Source organism: Salvelinus sp. IW2-2015, linkage group LG14, assembly GCF_002910315.2.
Source record: "Salvelinus sp. IW2-2015 linkage group LG14, ASM291031v2, whole genome shotgun sequence".
Lineage (NCBI taxonomy): Eukaryota > Metazoa > Chordata > Actinopteri > Salmoniformes > Salmonidae > Salvelinus > Salvelinus sp. IW2-2015.
The window spans coordinates 40,331,721-40,348,212 of NC_036854.1; the positions used below are offsets into that span (position 1 = coordinate 40,331,721).

The window sequence follows — 16,492 nt, forward strand, 5'->3', positions numbered from 1 at the left end:
ACCCCCCTAATACCATCACTACGCCTGAACCCCTCGGCACACAGCGTTCCTCATGTCACCATCGGTGTCATGTGAAGTTTTCTTTGTCTTGCGATGGCTGGTTTTAAGCCCCTGCTGTGAGTGACAGGCAGGTAGAGACTGCAGGAACAGGTGACAACAAGAAAAAAGAGTCTGAAGCGAAGAGTTTATCACTGCCTGACCTGTCATGGTTTTACCCATTGTCTCCATGTGTGTGTGTGTGTGTTTGAATGTGTGTGTGTGTGTGTGTGTGTGTGTGTGTGTGTGTGTGTGTGTGTGTGCGTGTGTGTGTGTGTGTGTGTGTGTGTGTGTGTGTGTGTGAGAGAAAGTGAGTCTCCTTTGCTCTAATCCTCCTGATGGTCCATTCAAATTCAAATGAACCTCTGTGACATTAATAGGAACAGCAGAGACCAATGACAGGGCTTTCTCCAGTCAGCAGGAAGTAAAGGGAAGGATTATCATCGTCAGGACTATTATCATTAAACCTCAGCTAGCACTCTCTGCTTTCTCCCTGCTTCCTTCCTGCTTCCTCCCTGCTTTCCCTCTCTTTTTCCTCTCCTTTCCCTCTCCTTTCCCTCTCCTTTCTCTGAAAATGAACAGACACAATGACGTTTTCCAACCGAAAGTTTTCCAACTATATAGAGTAGATTCTGGCTGAATTGTGTGTGTTTTATGTGTGTGTGTGTGTGTGTGTTTATACACATCTAGATGTGTATAAGAGACAGGTGTGTGTGTGTGTGTGTGTGTGTGTGTGTGTGTGTGTGTTTGTGTGTGTGTGTGTGTGTGTGTGGCTTGATGGACCACTTCATAAGGTAATACACACATAACAATTTTCTGCCTCTCTATAGTTTGATTTCATGATGGGAATAGAGCAATATTCCCAAAAGTACAGGTCAATCACAGAAAACTGCAGTATTTTTAAAGCACGGGGCTGATATCTAGTAGGTGGAAATGTATGTAAAAATCACAGTTGTACAGTGGTGCCCTGTGTACACGGTTGTTTCAACAACATCGCACAAAATGTTGCCTAAATGTCAACAAAACACGTTGACTCAAATGGTTTGACAAAATGTTACTACACATTTTTCGCACACCATTTTAAGATAGCATGACAGTTTTGAATAGTGAAACTATATTGAATGAGAAGTCATGAGGATGAAGTCATGCGTAGCAGACTGAAAAGCTTTGATGTACTGTGGGGTGATAATGAAGATTTAACTTACCCATTCAATGTGTGAAAGCTTCTCCCATAGGCATATTCATCTAGTCACACACACACAGACATTTAATACCCAGAAGTGTTATTAACACAACATCTAAAAATGTTTGTGATGTGGTATATCATGTCTCCATGACAATACAGGCTGTATATTGTATGTGAATCCATACAGTAGACCAATGGTACCGTATGAAATGCACCATATGTACCATGTTTAATTTACGAAACCTGGCTAGGGGAACAGACAGTTCGTCAAAGCAAACGGTACCAAGAGTATTCTTTTCTACCTAGAAAAACAGATCCTGTGTGTTCGCAAATGGCACCCTATTCCCTATTTAGTGCACTACTTTTGAGAGGTGCTCATCAAAAGTAGTGCACTATATAGGGAATAGGGTGGCGTTTGGGACGTACACCCTGTGTGTCCTTTAAGCCTGGATGGCAACACTGGTAGCCCCAGGTACAACATACCCTTCAACCTTCGCCACCATCCTCCACAACCACATTCTAAACAGTAGCAGTAGAAGGGGAAGGCCAGGGTGGTAGAAGTGACAGGATACAATCAGACCTGGGTTCAAACAGTAGCAGTAGAAGGGGCTTGCCAGGGTGGTAGAAGTGACAGGATACAATCAGACCTGGGTTCAAACAGTAGCAGTAGAAGGGGCTTGCCAGGGTGGGAGAAGTGACAGGATACAATCAGACCTGGNAACAGTAGCAGTAGAAGGGGCTTGCCAGGGTGGGAGAAGTGACAGGATACAATCAGACCTGGGTTCAAACAGTAGCAGTAGAAGGGGCTTGCCAGCGTGAGAGAAGTGACAGGATACAATCAGACCTGGGTTCAAACAGTAGCAGTAGAAGGGGCTTGCCAGCGTGAGAGAAGTGACAGGATCCAATCAGACCTGGGTTCAAACACTATTTGAAATAATTTAAAACACTAACTGTGCTTGATTGAGCTTACCTGGCTTAATTGAACCAATAGAGGAGCCCTAAAATGGCAAACCCTGCCCAACTGGTACAGTCAAACAAAATAATTGAAGTAATATTTTGAAAAGTATTTGAACCCAGGTCTGAATGGTATTCCAATCCTATCCTTGCCAGACACATCATCCTCCTGCCCTATGGTATGCCAAAGCACTGGGTGTGTACAAGCAATTCAACTGAATACCACTCAATGTATACTCTGGCCTTATCGGAGAGAAACCAAATATACTCCAGGCTATCACAGGGCAACGGATGAGCAATTGGAACTCAAACAGTATTTGAATACAAATATATCAATGGTCCCTCCTTCAAGCTGTTCAAATCGCAAATGGATGGACAAAATAAACAGTCTACCACAGTGAACGAACAACCGAGAAGGAAAGGAAGTACAAAATGCATGATACCATTCACAGAGGTACCATTCACAGAGGTACCATTCACAGAGGGACCATTCACAGAGGTACCTCATTCACAGAGGGACCATTCACAGAGGTACCATTCACAAAGGGACCATTCACAGAGGGACCATTCACAGAGGGACCATTCACAGAGGTACCATTCACAGAGGGACCATTCCACAGAGGTACCTCATTCACAGAGGTACCTCATTCACAGAGGTACCATTCACAAAGGTAAAATGAAATAAAATCACACTACAAATACCAAATGAATCCATGAGATGATTCAGAGAGAACAAAATCACATCAGACAAAACTAATGTAGACAAAGATTATTTAAACACATTTGAAAGGATTTGCTAGATAAGCCCAGTCCAAGCATGGCCCCTAAAGGATGTTGGAATCGATGGATGAGAGAAAATGTACTGTGGGCCACACCACAGAGAGAGAGAGAGAGAAAAGTGTTATTTAATGCTGCATGTGTGAGTAATAATGAAGCCAGAGTGAATCTCATATATGCTCATGCTCTCATCATTATCAATGGCCTAATCTCCCATAAACCATTCCACTTGACTCAACTGAACACACTGTTCTGACAGATCCACAACCACATTTAACATTCCAGGAATTACTGTACTGAAACCATTCATATATTTACGTAAAAGTAAGTCGTGTACTGTAAATAGACCGCAGATGATCTTTTCCATTAGAAGGGAGAAGACTATCACCTCACTAATACAGGACGTAGTTTGCAAACATATACATGAATCTCTGAGCGTAATGTTACCTCCATAGAGATGTCACCTGTTCAATTATGCATACCACTTATCTTGTGATGATCTAATACTTGTATGTATTCATTGTATAAGTGTATCTGACAGATAGAAAAGGGCAGGTTAGTTTGACCCTCATCTTAAACTATACAAAACTCACCGAAAGAGGTTTGGTCCTGCAGGAACCACGGCTACGACCCTGTGACCTCTGACCTCCCGAGACCTCCTCAAGAGAGAGGGTCTCCAAAATGTTTGATCTTGTACATGGAAATAAATGCTGCTGTTACTGGGCCCCTCTGGTAATAAGACGTCTCTGTCTATCCCCTGTTTAAGTCCTTCATTAACTTTATCTTTAAAAACGGGGAGCCTTACTCTGACGGCGAGCGAGAAGGACAGAGGAGCTTTACAGTAAGCTGTTTCATCCAATTTCCTCATTTTCTAAATGAAACAGCCATATCGATGTTGACGTTGCCATGTCAGCAGTCAGCACAGTGTGGTCTTGTAGACTATGCCACAATGCCTATAATGCCTACTATATGTGCCAGTCACATGTCTGAGGTGATATGGAAATATGTCTAAGCTTCAACTGAAATGTACTTCAACTGGTTTCAGATATTTATTCATGCAATAAGGACTTCCTAACATCATCATTACTATTGTTTGATAGTTTGGGGAAATGATATCAATGGGCTTCTGAGGACTTTTTCAAACACACTGAGGGTTTCAGAGAAAACCCTGCCTGAGAAATCCTCATTCATTATCCTCAGCTGTACTGTCGAGAACAGCCAGTAGCAGTAAAGTCGAATAAAATTAACTATGTGAGGCTAACTTTGGACACGACTGATATACGGAGCTATGGAGGTAGGTATCTGGCCTTTCTCCCAGACACACTGGCTGCGTCTACACAGGCAGCCCAATTCTGATCTTTTTTTCTACTAATTGGTCTTTTGACCAATCACAGATATTTTCACATCAGACATTTTTCAGAGCTTATCTGATTGGTCAAAAGGGCAATTAGTGAAAACTAAAGAACAGAATTGGGCTGCCTGTCTAAACACAGACAGTGTAGTGGCAGGAATGACTCAGATGATAATAGAACTGATCATCCTAATTTACATCATACATTGTAGAAATAGTATGCCAATAGAATGTGTAAGGTACTAGCGAGAATCTGGCAGGATTTCAGACGGTTGGTTATAAGTCGGTTATGCTAGCTTAATCGTACCATAATGACACCGCCTTAATTGAAAGGAGAATAATATTCTTTATTTTTTTTAACATGTAATATGAAAATGAGACATGGGCCTACATTAAAATAAGTAATTTCAATATGAAACAGTACACAAATAATTGTTAGATTCACAGAATATATAGAGGGGCTGCATAACACCTAAACATATATGTGTATATATATATATATATAGTATATGTATACACACAAACATAATACATATCACACACACACACACACACACACACACACACACACACACCACACACACACACACACACACACACACACACACACACACACACACACACACACACACACATATATATATATATATAAATATATATATACACAAACACACACACACACAACCTATCATAACTATGTAATTTAAGGTGAAGACACCATTGCCCCAATAACACAATTCTGCATGTTATTTTGAACTATATCTACTGTGGCAGATATCTTCTATTTTTAATCATGGTGTAATAATATAACCACTATGAACCGTCTGTCTGTCTGTGTATTGTCTGGTGTCCTACATTGTCCTGCAGAGCTAGATCTCTCAACAGGAAGGGATGACATTGACATGCTAGATGCTTGATTACTTGGGCTTATTCTTTTAGGCAGACTGCCAGCTTGTGTTGTTCAGAACTACAGTACACAGATCGTCACATAGATCCTACATCATACAAAATCACTCATAGATAATGTATGGATAGTGTAATAATTAGCCCATTATACTTGTAACTAGACACTATCATTCATTCAATTTTTGACTAAAAAGCTTTTAAAATGATATACTTAATTTATTTCTAAGAGCGTACTGTACTGTGTATCCTATGATTGGACTCATTTAATTTCCGTATTATGTTATCATGGCAACTAATCATTTATCATTATGCATTAAAATAACATTTAAAATCCCAAAATACAGAGTAAGTAAAGGATGTAGTGATTAACTAAAATTCAAGCAGGTGAACTCCTTAACAAGGCAGTTGAGACTTCCTTCTTCCTGTCCCATTGATTTTAATACGTTTTGATTTATTCCCGTTATAACCTCAGCGAGGCGATTACCTCAGCAGCTCATCTGTGCTATTGAGACATTTCAGCATGAAATGTGTTTTTCCTCACTGAACGTTAAGCAGAAATTCAAGTGCCAAGTCTCAGAAGTCTCTATTATGAGATAATTAGTCATTATGATAATTTGCTAAAGTTTTGCTATTCCTTTCCTTGGTCATTTTAGCTGCGGGTTCTCCTGAGAGAACAGGGGTAAGTACACCCAGCTAAACATTCAGAAGGGGAGGACGCGGTGTCCTAAACCAGGGAATATTTTACACTTAATCAAGAGCGGTGTGTGTGTGTTTGCGCATGCTTGCGTGTGTGCGCATGTGTGTGTCCTTGCGCACGCACGTGTGTGCGAGTCTACGCACGCGGCACCACGATTGCCGGTGGTGATGATCTTCATTAACCTGCTAAATGCCAGAGGTGTTTTGTCACAGATTTTAATGCGTTTATCAGCACAAATATGACGGAACTGTTTAAGGCCAAAACATTGTTTACATCTCTTACAGCAATACATCTGGCTACAGTACAAATACAAAACCCCTCCCCAAACACAGTGGCTGTGACATTGGTTTGTCCCTTACATTAATAGCTGTGCTAATGCAGGTCATGGTAACTATTCCTTACAGAGAATTCTCCCTGTGCAGTGATAAAACCTACATTAGAAATTGTGCAAGATGAATATGTGGGATGTGGGATCAAAAGAGCTAATTTATTCAAAATGCCATGTCTAGTCCCAGTATCGCATTGTAAAAAGAGTAGACTCTCTGTCAGGTCAGTGTGGCACACCAAAAGGTCAGTGACCCTTAAGATGATAGGATCCGGTCTCAGCTTGCTCCTTATCTACACCTATATGGATATCGGTTGTATTGCCCCAACATTTATGTAAAGGAACCTAACCAGTAACCACTGCTCCATAGCGGTCTCTGCCCTCGCTACCCGGCTCTGCTCCTCTCTCCTGTCAACTGGTCATTGCCGCCACTATGTAGCTGTGGTGTGATGCCGCTGCCCTGTGACGCGCTAGGCGACATGTCCGCCTTGCTAATAGCTTTGTGATGGCCTCACATCGCTGTCGCTGAGCTCCCTGCCTGACTGGAAATGCACTGACCCCAGTCTGCAGCCCTGTCCGTCCGTCTGTCCACAGCCCTGCGCTGTGTCGCCCTGCTCTGCCTGCTTGGCCCCGCTAGTCCCCCGGTAGGGGAGTGCGTAAACAGTAATTGCTACATAAATTATGTGACACTTGGTGTCAGCGGTTTCTGACTGACTTCCAGTCAGCACGCTTATGTGTTGTTAGTATAGTTGGATACTAAAAAGAAAATGCTCAGTTATAAATCTATTATTTTCTATGGTCAGAAAAAAACATTTAGGGGAAGGCCAATAATATAGTTTTTGTGTATAGAGTATATAGAATATTTTTTTGATTATACCATGCTTGTGCTAAGTGGATTGAATATTATGATTTTACATAAGAGCAACACAAAACATTACACAATCCCTGATGCAACATGTAGAATTAAATATATTTCATCCAGGTGTTGAATTTAATTTATACATTGTAGTAGTCTGGGCTATTTGTCACTGAGAGCGTGTCACATTTTCACAAAGATGGCAAATTGTATTAGTCTTTTGTGGTAGAGACTGCACCAGTCCCGAGGGACTACAGACTAAATCACTGTGGTGTGATTAATTAAAGCAGTGAAAAATACACAGCATGTCTAAGAAACTGCTGCTTACAGTAATGATGGAGTATACTGCTCTAAGGATCTCAATAGGCTATCCTCAGAGGCTGATAAATGAAGCACAACTAAATGTATTTCACACAATGCACAGTTATAAAGAGTATAGATAGACAGACAATGTCTGTGGACAGTGTGTATAGTACAATAATCATACACATTACTAAATGACATACAAATCAAAAAGACATTTGGTGTACGCTTGTGAGAGCATAATGTTGATAGCACTCAGACACATAAATTGCAGAAGATCAAATTCATATTACATTGAAAATAATTCATGTTAATTATTTCCAATTGTGCATTACATTTCCAGGAATGTTTCAGTACTGTAGGTCAATATAATAGGTGATTTGGTGAGTAAATGATGTTTCTATATTATACTACTGACCCACTCTCCAAGGGTGTACAAAACACAACTCACACATGCATATAATACAACTTGTACATGTGTGAAATAGGACAAATATGAGCACCCACCAATAGATGGTGTAGATATATATATATATATATATTTACTTTTACGACTAACCTATTTTCTGTGACTACTGCCTAAAATATTGTGGGAATGGGGTTTTACCGATGCATTTTACAACAATTACTGTTCTGCCCTCAAAGAACAATCACACAGATTATATAAAAAATGTTTTAATGAAATCAGGGAAAAAATCTGCTTACATCCTTTTGAATACACACAGAGATTTTAAACCATAGTCCATCTCGAAATAATCTGGAGCATTTGTGAGGGATTAACTCTCAAACGCCATGTCCAGATAATCCCAAAACACTGCTGCCTGTTTTTGCCTTTTTGCCAAGAGGACTATAAAAAGAATTGTCTGTGCTCTCCAGATGATGAATGTGTATTAGAATAACACACAAAGTATTAAAGTCTCAAATCCATTATCAGTGAAGAAATAACCCACAGCTATAACCATCTGCTGAAGCGTATCACTTTGTGTAATTAATGGTGGTTAGATAGTCCTGACTGAAAGGGCATTGTCTCTTGGACAAAAAAGATGGCTGTCAACACAATATACAGGCTACACCACTACAGTATTGGACATCTACTTTGCGTCTATAGTTTATCCGCCCCACACAGGCTTCCATTGGCATAACATGTACAGTGTATTCTCAGTGTTGGTAATGGTGACATTAATGTTGTATTACATTCTACTTGCTAAGGGAGTCTATCATGTTGGACCACAAGTTTCCTCAGAGAGAGAGAACGAGAGAGAGAGATAGCTCTAGTTCATTTGCAACCTGCCCCTAATGTCCCTTGCTATCAGACTGAATCAGTACAGGCTGATAAATTAGCCATTTAGAAACTCATAGTGAAGGACTGTGAACTAATGTGCACGTCATTGTGTGGTATTCATATGCAATGCTTAATGTTGTGTAACCAATTCTGTCATTTCCATTATGTAAATACATTTGCCTCAGCACTATATTTTATGTATTGTCTTTCTTGTCTCAATTACTTGGGCTATTAATATCCGAGGTTTATGGAAATGGTGTTCCGGCGTGGTCTGTTTGTAGTTTGATGACAAAGTGCAAACTGTTCATGAAATCTCATTATGATTTCAATTGGTGTCACAAACTTGAACATGCTTTGAGCATTCATCCACACTCTATAGCTCGGGATGCAATACGCAGACACCTCACTCTGAATATACTGTAAGAACAATACTAAAACTACATTTCATTGCCATGACTAAGGTGTGTTACAATATTCATAAATACATATTTCCGACAAGGTGTACATGAAGAAATTTTACATTTTCACCACAAACCTCAGATGTGCACCAGTAGCCTACACTGCATAGTGGCTACACTTAGAGGCACTGTAGGAAAAATGTCCCTATTTCAGACATACTAACAATTCACCAGATATTTATTTAATCACCTTAGATGAAAATGACTACTCAGAAATCAAAGCACACACTAGCAAATCCATACAGTCCCCTGTTACTGTCAGTGGGTGTGATAAAGGTGAGGGTCCTACCATGCTAACCTAACAGGGGGAAAGAGACTGTGTAGTCCCCTAACACCAGCTCCTATGTCTATACAAAAAGCACATTCTTTATTTTCCACTGACTAAAGTAATGACTAACTCATTGTCCAACTCATGCACACCATTCAATCTTATTTACTTACACTTTATATTTTATTCCAGAATTATTTCCCTGATGTTTATCATTTCTTGGTAAACAAGCCATCTGGTCAGTGTTGTGCATTATAATGCTATTTATCTGCTGTGTCTTGGATGTTTCCCTGACCCCTCTAACTGAGCAATGACTCATCTGTAACCTTCTGTCAGCATTTCCAAGTCCCTGACACACAGGCTTGTTTTTACAGGCCTCCGTGTCATTTTACTCCTTATCACCATATAGCACAGTTATGATGAGAAGTGAATAGTTGAATTTGAATACTCATTCAAACTAAAAGCCACTTTAAGACTGATGATTTTAATATTTCACATGTCTGACGGCTGACATGTGTGTATGCTTCATGGCCCTAGGGGATTCGTTCACTATTTAAAGTCAACATGTGAAATATGTATATTAATGCACATATTTTGACAATAATAGGGTAAATGTGTTGTAGCCTAACAGTAGTTCACAGTTAGAAACGTTTTGAACCACACTTCAGAAATAAACATAAACTATCACACAGGGGCGCCACGCACCCCAAAAAATCTGACGGGGCACAAAGTAATTGAGGATAGCTGGGGGGTGGTCCGAAGGGTGGCTGGACCCCCCCCCCCCATCCATAAATTGGAGAATTTAGAATTTTTCAAACAAGCTAACTACTCTAACTTGATTGATAAACTAAAATGGCTTCTTGGTAGCTAGCTGAGGAACGCTCAACTCTTGTTCTCTTATATCGAGGTGGAGTTGAGTATCGATAAGTGGTCACACGATTTGCTAGCAACAACATTGAGTCACCATCAGTCAATACCTCCTCGATATAAGAAAACAGAGTTAAGCGTTCCTCAGCTACTTGGTAGCTAGTTATGAGGTTAGGCGATTGGGAGCCTATCTGGGTTAGCTAAAGCCAACTTCATTACATTGCTAAGTGGCTAGTAGTATTACAGAGAAGAAAAAATTATAATTGTAAAAATGATTATAATGTAAATATTAATAATACCCCTGTGCCCCCTATTGGCAAGATGTCTCTCCTAACACACATGATGCTACTACATTCCAAGGTGCTGGGTGATAGGCTGCATAATATTGCATAAGGCTAGGATGCATAATTTATGTTTGAATTAAATGTATAAAGATAAGAAAAATAAGCAAACATGTTACTAAAATCTGTTTAAAAGGGTCACTCAAGTGAATTTAGGATATGTCACTGTCAAACGCGTATTACAATCTATGGTCTGGGCTATACGGCATAATTGGAGTCAGACCTCAAATGCATGTTTATTTAGTCATTCTTGTGCATATCCAAGCCATATCCTACTCATGAGTGTAGAATGCATTAATTATTCATCAAAGGGCAATAGGACTACAGCGTGTGATGAATTTAAACGTGGATTAGGCTACTGTGTAGACTATAGGCCTAGCTAGGCACAAGTTACACAAAGTGGATAAAATATAGCAAAATATGGCTACTGAAGTGTCTGTCATAATATGGGCTATATTATCCTGAGGTTCTTTTTCTTTTTGGGAGGTCATTAGGGTAATGTGGCAACTTAAAAACCGGTACATGGATGCGCTGATGTCACGCGCTCTTTGTTGAAGCATGGCAGAGAAAGCTCTCCAAACGTTTTCCTTGTGAAACGAATCCCAATACCTATATGCTACCATTAACACATAATCCATGGCGTTTTAATGACTCAAAGCAAACAACATTGTTTGAATGAAGCTAAAACTTCAACTTTGATTGGTGACTATGCGTCATGATGGGACTGGTGATATGTTCTGCTTTGTGTGCACAAAAAAAGGAAATACTTCAATTATTACACATGTTTAGGCTAATATTTGAAATGTCTAGGGATATAATTTTTTTCTAGTACCTAAACCTCGTGCGCTACGCAGTATAATGTTGTCATTGCTCTCCGCTACAGACTCCAAGGTGCGCGCGACCTCTGCGTTTGACACGCTGTAAAAAATAAAACATAAAAATGCATATAAAAGTTTTTACCTTTTCTCTTTGACCTTCTTCTCCTCCTCCTTTTGAACTTGCATTTGACTTGACTGCTCGGAGTTCCCGAGGTGCGGGTGTTGTTTTCAAGAACTGATGCCATGTAGTGACAGTGGAGAAACGCGCGAAATAACTTGTTCTGCTTCTTCTTAGCAGTTCGTCATATAAAACAGTCCTTGGTGACGGTGTGGATGATTTCAGACTTCTCTTTATTCCCTTGCAGAACTATTCTTACCAGGGAGTGCGTGCGTCTCGCTGCTAGAGCTCTGTGAGCACAATTACTCCTCCAACTCCTGCAAACCTCTGTCTCGAGAGCGACGGTTGTATTTTCTGGACTGCGCGAGAGCTCACACTGGTGTGATGCCGCCTCCCCTCGCGCAGGTTGTGTGTAAAGCGACGTCTAGTTTTCTGCACCTCTGCGAATTTTGCCAGAAGCCACTTTGAATCCAATCATGCAGGAAGCCTATCTATTTGCTACCGCAAATTCTAATTAGACCCAATCATGACTGTCTCCTTGCTGTGACATCACGAGTAGCTCCGCCACCAACCGCCTGCACAGAGCACGCACCCATTCTTTCCTTCCCTCACTGTCTTGCAAACTCAGCGCCCATTCGGGCTGAGTGATTTGGGTGATGCCTTTCTCGTCCCCCAGGACAAGACATGACAGAGAGGTAAAGATCTGCCTGTGACAGACAGGGTTCTTCGTGGTTCGTTTTCACTGTGTGTCTCCTTACATTATTGTCTGTTTGTGTCCATATTGTGCCATGTAGGATTATTGGGATTCTGAGGGGATTATGATTATTATGTTTTTTCAAGAAACTCTCTTGCTCTCTCTCCCTTTCGTTCTTTACCAAAGTGTAGGTTCTGTAACATCTGGGGTTTTGAGGATTTGAGGATGATACATGCAGTAGGATGCATAATGTGGAATTCCTTGACTTTGACCCTAAAAATGTTAGGGACATGTATTGAAACTAAATCAATATTATTATTATGCAATGTTTCTCTTTTATAATGTATACAGTCTCAAGAGGCATCAAATAAGCAATAAGGCAGGAGGGGGGTGTGGGCCAATATACCACCGCTAAGGGCTGTGGTATACCCAACGAAGTGTACCTGGATACAGCCCTTAGCCATGGTATATTTGCCATATCCCACAACCCCCGTGCCTTATTGCTATTATAAACTGGTTACTCAACGTAATTAGAGCAGTAACAATACATTTTTTGTCATACCCGTGGTATACGGTCTGATATACCACGTCCGTCAGCCAATGAGCATTCAGCGCTCGAACCACCCAGTTTATAAGAGACATTATATAATTGGATTTATTATTAACATACAGCATTATCCAGTTCAAGACAGCGAAATATTCTTACATTTTTGTAACATACTTATATCATACATGGAGTGGGACAGGATAATATACAACGACTGCATGTTATTCGGTGTAAACAATTATTACTATATATGAGGACTTGACAGATTCCTTTCTTTGTTTTGTTTACTCACACACTTGAGACTGTATAGTCAGTGCATAGGCCAACGTAACGCCATTCCATTTGTTCTCTGTGTTCTATTTAGGCCGAGAGGACAGAACAGCAGACGTTATATGACTTTCCACTTGAGAGGTAAAAGTGTTCTGAGTTCTGACAGGTTATTGCCACTGAAAAGTTTGAAGAATATGACATTTTGGCATTTTGTGTTAAAGCACAGTGTTGAGTCTTTCAGAAAGCATTATGTGCTTTCTCTAGCTGGCGGACATTTTGATTCCCCTAGCCCCCAGTGCTCTGTGCTCTCTGCAAGGCCAGCTGTATGGTGAAGGTGCTGTGGTGCCAAAAACAGTCACTATCATACAAAAATCACACAATTCTAACTGCAAGCAAGAGCACAATAACTCAGACTATGTAAAAGAAGAAAAAATAGTAAAAATACTGTAGCACTACCAACTGTTTCACAATACTGTATTACAATATCCACTACATAATTACTTTTTACAAATATGTTTAATTAACATGGGAATTAAACTAACATAAAAACAAAACAAATATAACCTAAAATCAGAACCTAAAAAACCTTGTGAAAATCAGTGATCCAAAACATAAAGCAAACCACCAATCACATTGCCTAATAATAATGCTGATGTTTTCCTGAGAGAAAAAAAAACAAACACTCAAAACATACATCAAGCAGCATCATGAAGGTTTAACCTTCCTACTCCAATTTATTTCAGTTCTGACATTAAAAAAAAGCCCTGCATTTTCAGAAACCTGACATGTTTGCTGATGTCAGTCGGAAGGAAAAGTCACTTTGAGATTCTTTTGTAATGGCGAGCAGGACTAGGGAGGCTGGAAACATTTCCTGGATGCCGGAGGGGGGGAGTGGTGCTGCGCTGCGTAGCGTAGCATTCTCAGGTCTGTCCGATGGGACACAGCCTGCCCCGAGGACACCCACAAATATCCATGTAAATTGCAGTTTAAGAGAAATCAATGGAAGTGACAAGTTGCCAATGCCACTATCTGGGGACGTACTGAAGGTGTGTGGGGTTGAACCATTCACAGATAACACTGAGGAGGGGAAATTTACAGCGGTGAGGCTGCAGAGGCTATACGCTGTTTAGGAAGTCTATGGAGCGCTATGGAGTCCTGTGGCTGATTCCAGGTCAGTTCTTACCCAGATCCAAAGGGTCGCTACACTAGACTCCATACTGCACATTTTCTGTGTTAGAACTGCATCACTGAAGGACCAAAATTCCTCCTATTTCACTTGTTTCCTGTATTAAAGGTTTCTCTCCATTTCCCAAGTAGCATGTGATTGATGTGCATCTGTTGTGTGACTCCAAAACGTGATATACTTCCAGGGCTCTCCAGCTAGTCAGCCTGTAATATAGTTATCTATACTGACCTCTGTCCATAGCACTGACCTCTGTCCATGGTACTGACCTCTCTCCATGGTGCTGACCTCTCTCCATGGTGCTGAACACTCTCCATGGTACTGACCTCTCTCCATGGTACTGAACTCTCTCCATGGTGCTGACCTCTCTCCATGGTACTGACCTCTCTCCGTGGTGTTGACCTCTCTCCATGGTGCTGACCTCTCTCCATGGTGCTGACCTCTCTCCATGGTGCTGAACTCTCCATGGTGCTGACCTCTCTCCATGGTGCTGACCTCTCTCATGGTGCTGAACTCCTCCATGGTGCTGACCTCTCTCCATGGTGCTGATCTCTCTACATGGTGCTGACCTCTCTCTGTGGTACTGACCTCTCTTCCGTGGTGCTTGACCTCTCCGTGGTGTTGACCTCTCTCCTCCATGGTACTGACCTCTCTCCATGGTACTGACCTCTCTCATGGTACGAACCTCTCTCCATGGTGCTGACCTCTCTCCATGGTGCTGACCTCTCTCCATGGTAACTGACCTCCTCTCATGGTGGCTGAACCTCTCTCCATGGTGCTGACCTCTCTCCATGGTGCTGACCTCTCTCCATGGTGCTGACCTCTCTCCATGGTACTGACCTCTCTCCGTGGTGCTGACCTCTCTCCATGGTACTGACGTCTCTCCATGGTACTGACCTCTCTCCATGGTACTGACCTCTTTCCATGGTACTGATCTCTCTCCATGGAACTGATCTCTCTCCATGGTACTGACCCCTCTCCATGGTACTGACATCGCTCCATGGTGCTGACCTCTCTCCATGGTGCTGACCTTTCTCCATGGTGCTGAACTCTATATGGCGCACCCAAATAGAAAAGGAAAATTCTAGATGTAAAACAACAGAAAACCTTTTTCATCCCCATGCTTACTCGACCCATTTCTTACTCTAAATACAGGGAGGAAAATACAACCTTTTTTTATGTAGCTGTTGTATTGTGCACAAAGCTATATAAGTCATAAACGCATGCTATGTGTAGTAACCACATTCATACATACTGCATGTATTGAACAGCATGATCTTGTTCCAATATGTAAGTGGTATTACTAGTATTCTTATTATCCCTCATGAGTACTACTATAATTTAATATATCAACTTAAATTGGGCATCAAATTTGATGTGATTCATTAGCAATCATTATGTATGTAATATTGTCATTTGATCTTACTCAGCACACCCTTAGGCTAAGCTGTTAATTGTATAATAGTGTCTCAATATGGACAGTCAGGAATAGAGGGAGCTAGTTGCCTCCCATGGAGATGGAGTAGTCTATGTCTCCATAGCAATAGATTAATTCATCATATCACACCACGCCACATGTGCCACGCATCAAATTAACACCACTCCTCTTCAAACAGGTTTCTGCTTGAAACTGATAACAAGCAAGTGCCATAATTAAGCACCTTTTTACCTCTAACATCATCACCTCAATACACTTACGATCATGTCAGCATCACTGTCAGCATCATCTGACTCCATAAGGCTACATTTACACAGGCAGCCCAATTCTGATCTTTTGCCAACAATTCAGCAAAATATTAGAATATATCAGCTGCCTGTATAACCCCAGCCTTAGAAACTTACTTCCTTACTCTCCAAGGTTATAATTTCCCTGGATGTGTCAGAAATAGGAATCAGAAGTAATGCACTATATATGGAATAGGGTGCCATTTCAGACGTAGACCCTTGCTGTTTTCCCCCTCTGTTATGAAGCTCTACTCCACCCACAGGTCAGGGCTGTGGAGTTGGAGGACAGGGTTGGGTCTGGAGTCCGGAGCCCCGTTCCTTCTTCTCTGTTCTATGCGGATATTGGGTGCGTCCCCAATGGAACTCTTTAACTATGTAGTGCACTACTTTTGAACAAGGCCAATTGGAGTCTGTTCAAAGGTAGTGCACTAAATAGGGGATAGGGAACCATTTGGGAGACAGATATTGACTTTAAGCTTTGTGGGAGGGATTAGGTTCTGCTGTGGCCTTATCTGGCGCTCAGGCTCCTC

At 41.1% G+C, this 16,492-nt stretch overlaps 1 protein-coding gene across 1 annotated transcript in view; it reads right to left on the reverse strand.

The window, feature by feature from the left end:
- The window catches only part of adarb2 (adenosine deaminase RNA specific B2 (inactive)), a 201,713-nt gene extending 189,753 nt beyond the window's left edge, over positions 1-11,960 (reverse strand). Inside the window, exon 1 of the mRNA XM_024000991.2 lies at positions 11,568-11,960. Coding sequence (XP_023856759.1) covers positions 11,568-11,670 — 103 coding nt within the window. The 5' untranslated portion in view covers positions 11,671-11,960. The remainder of the gene's footprint in view (positions 1-11,567) is intronic.
- Positions 11,961-16,492: the final 4,532 nt, after the last annotated feature.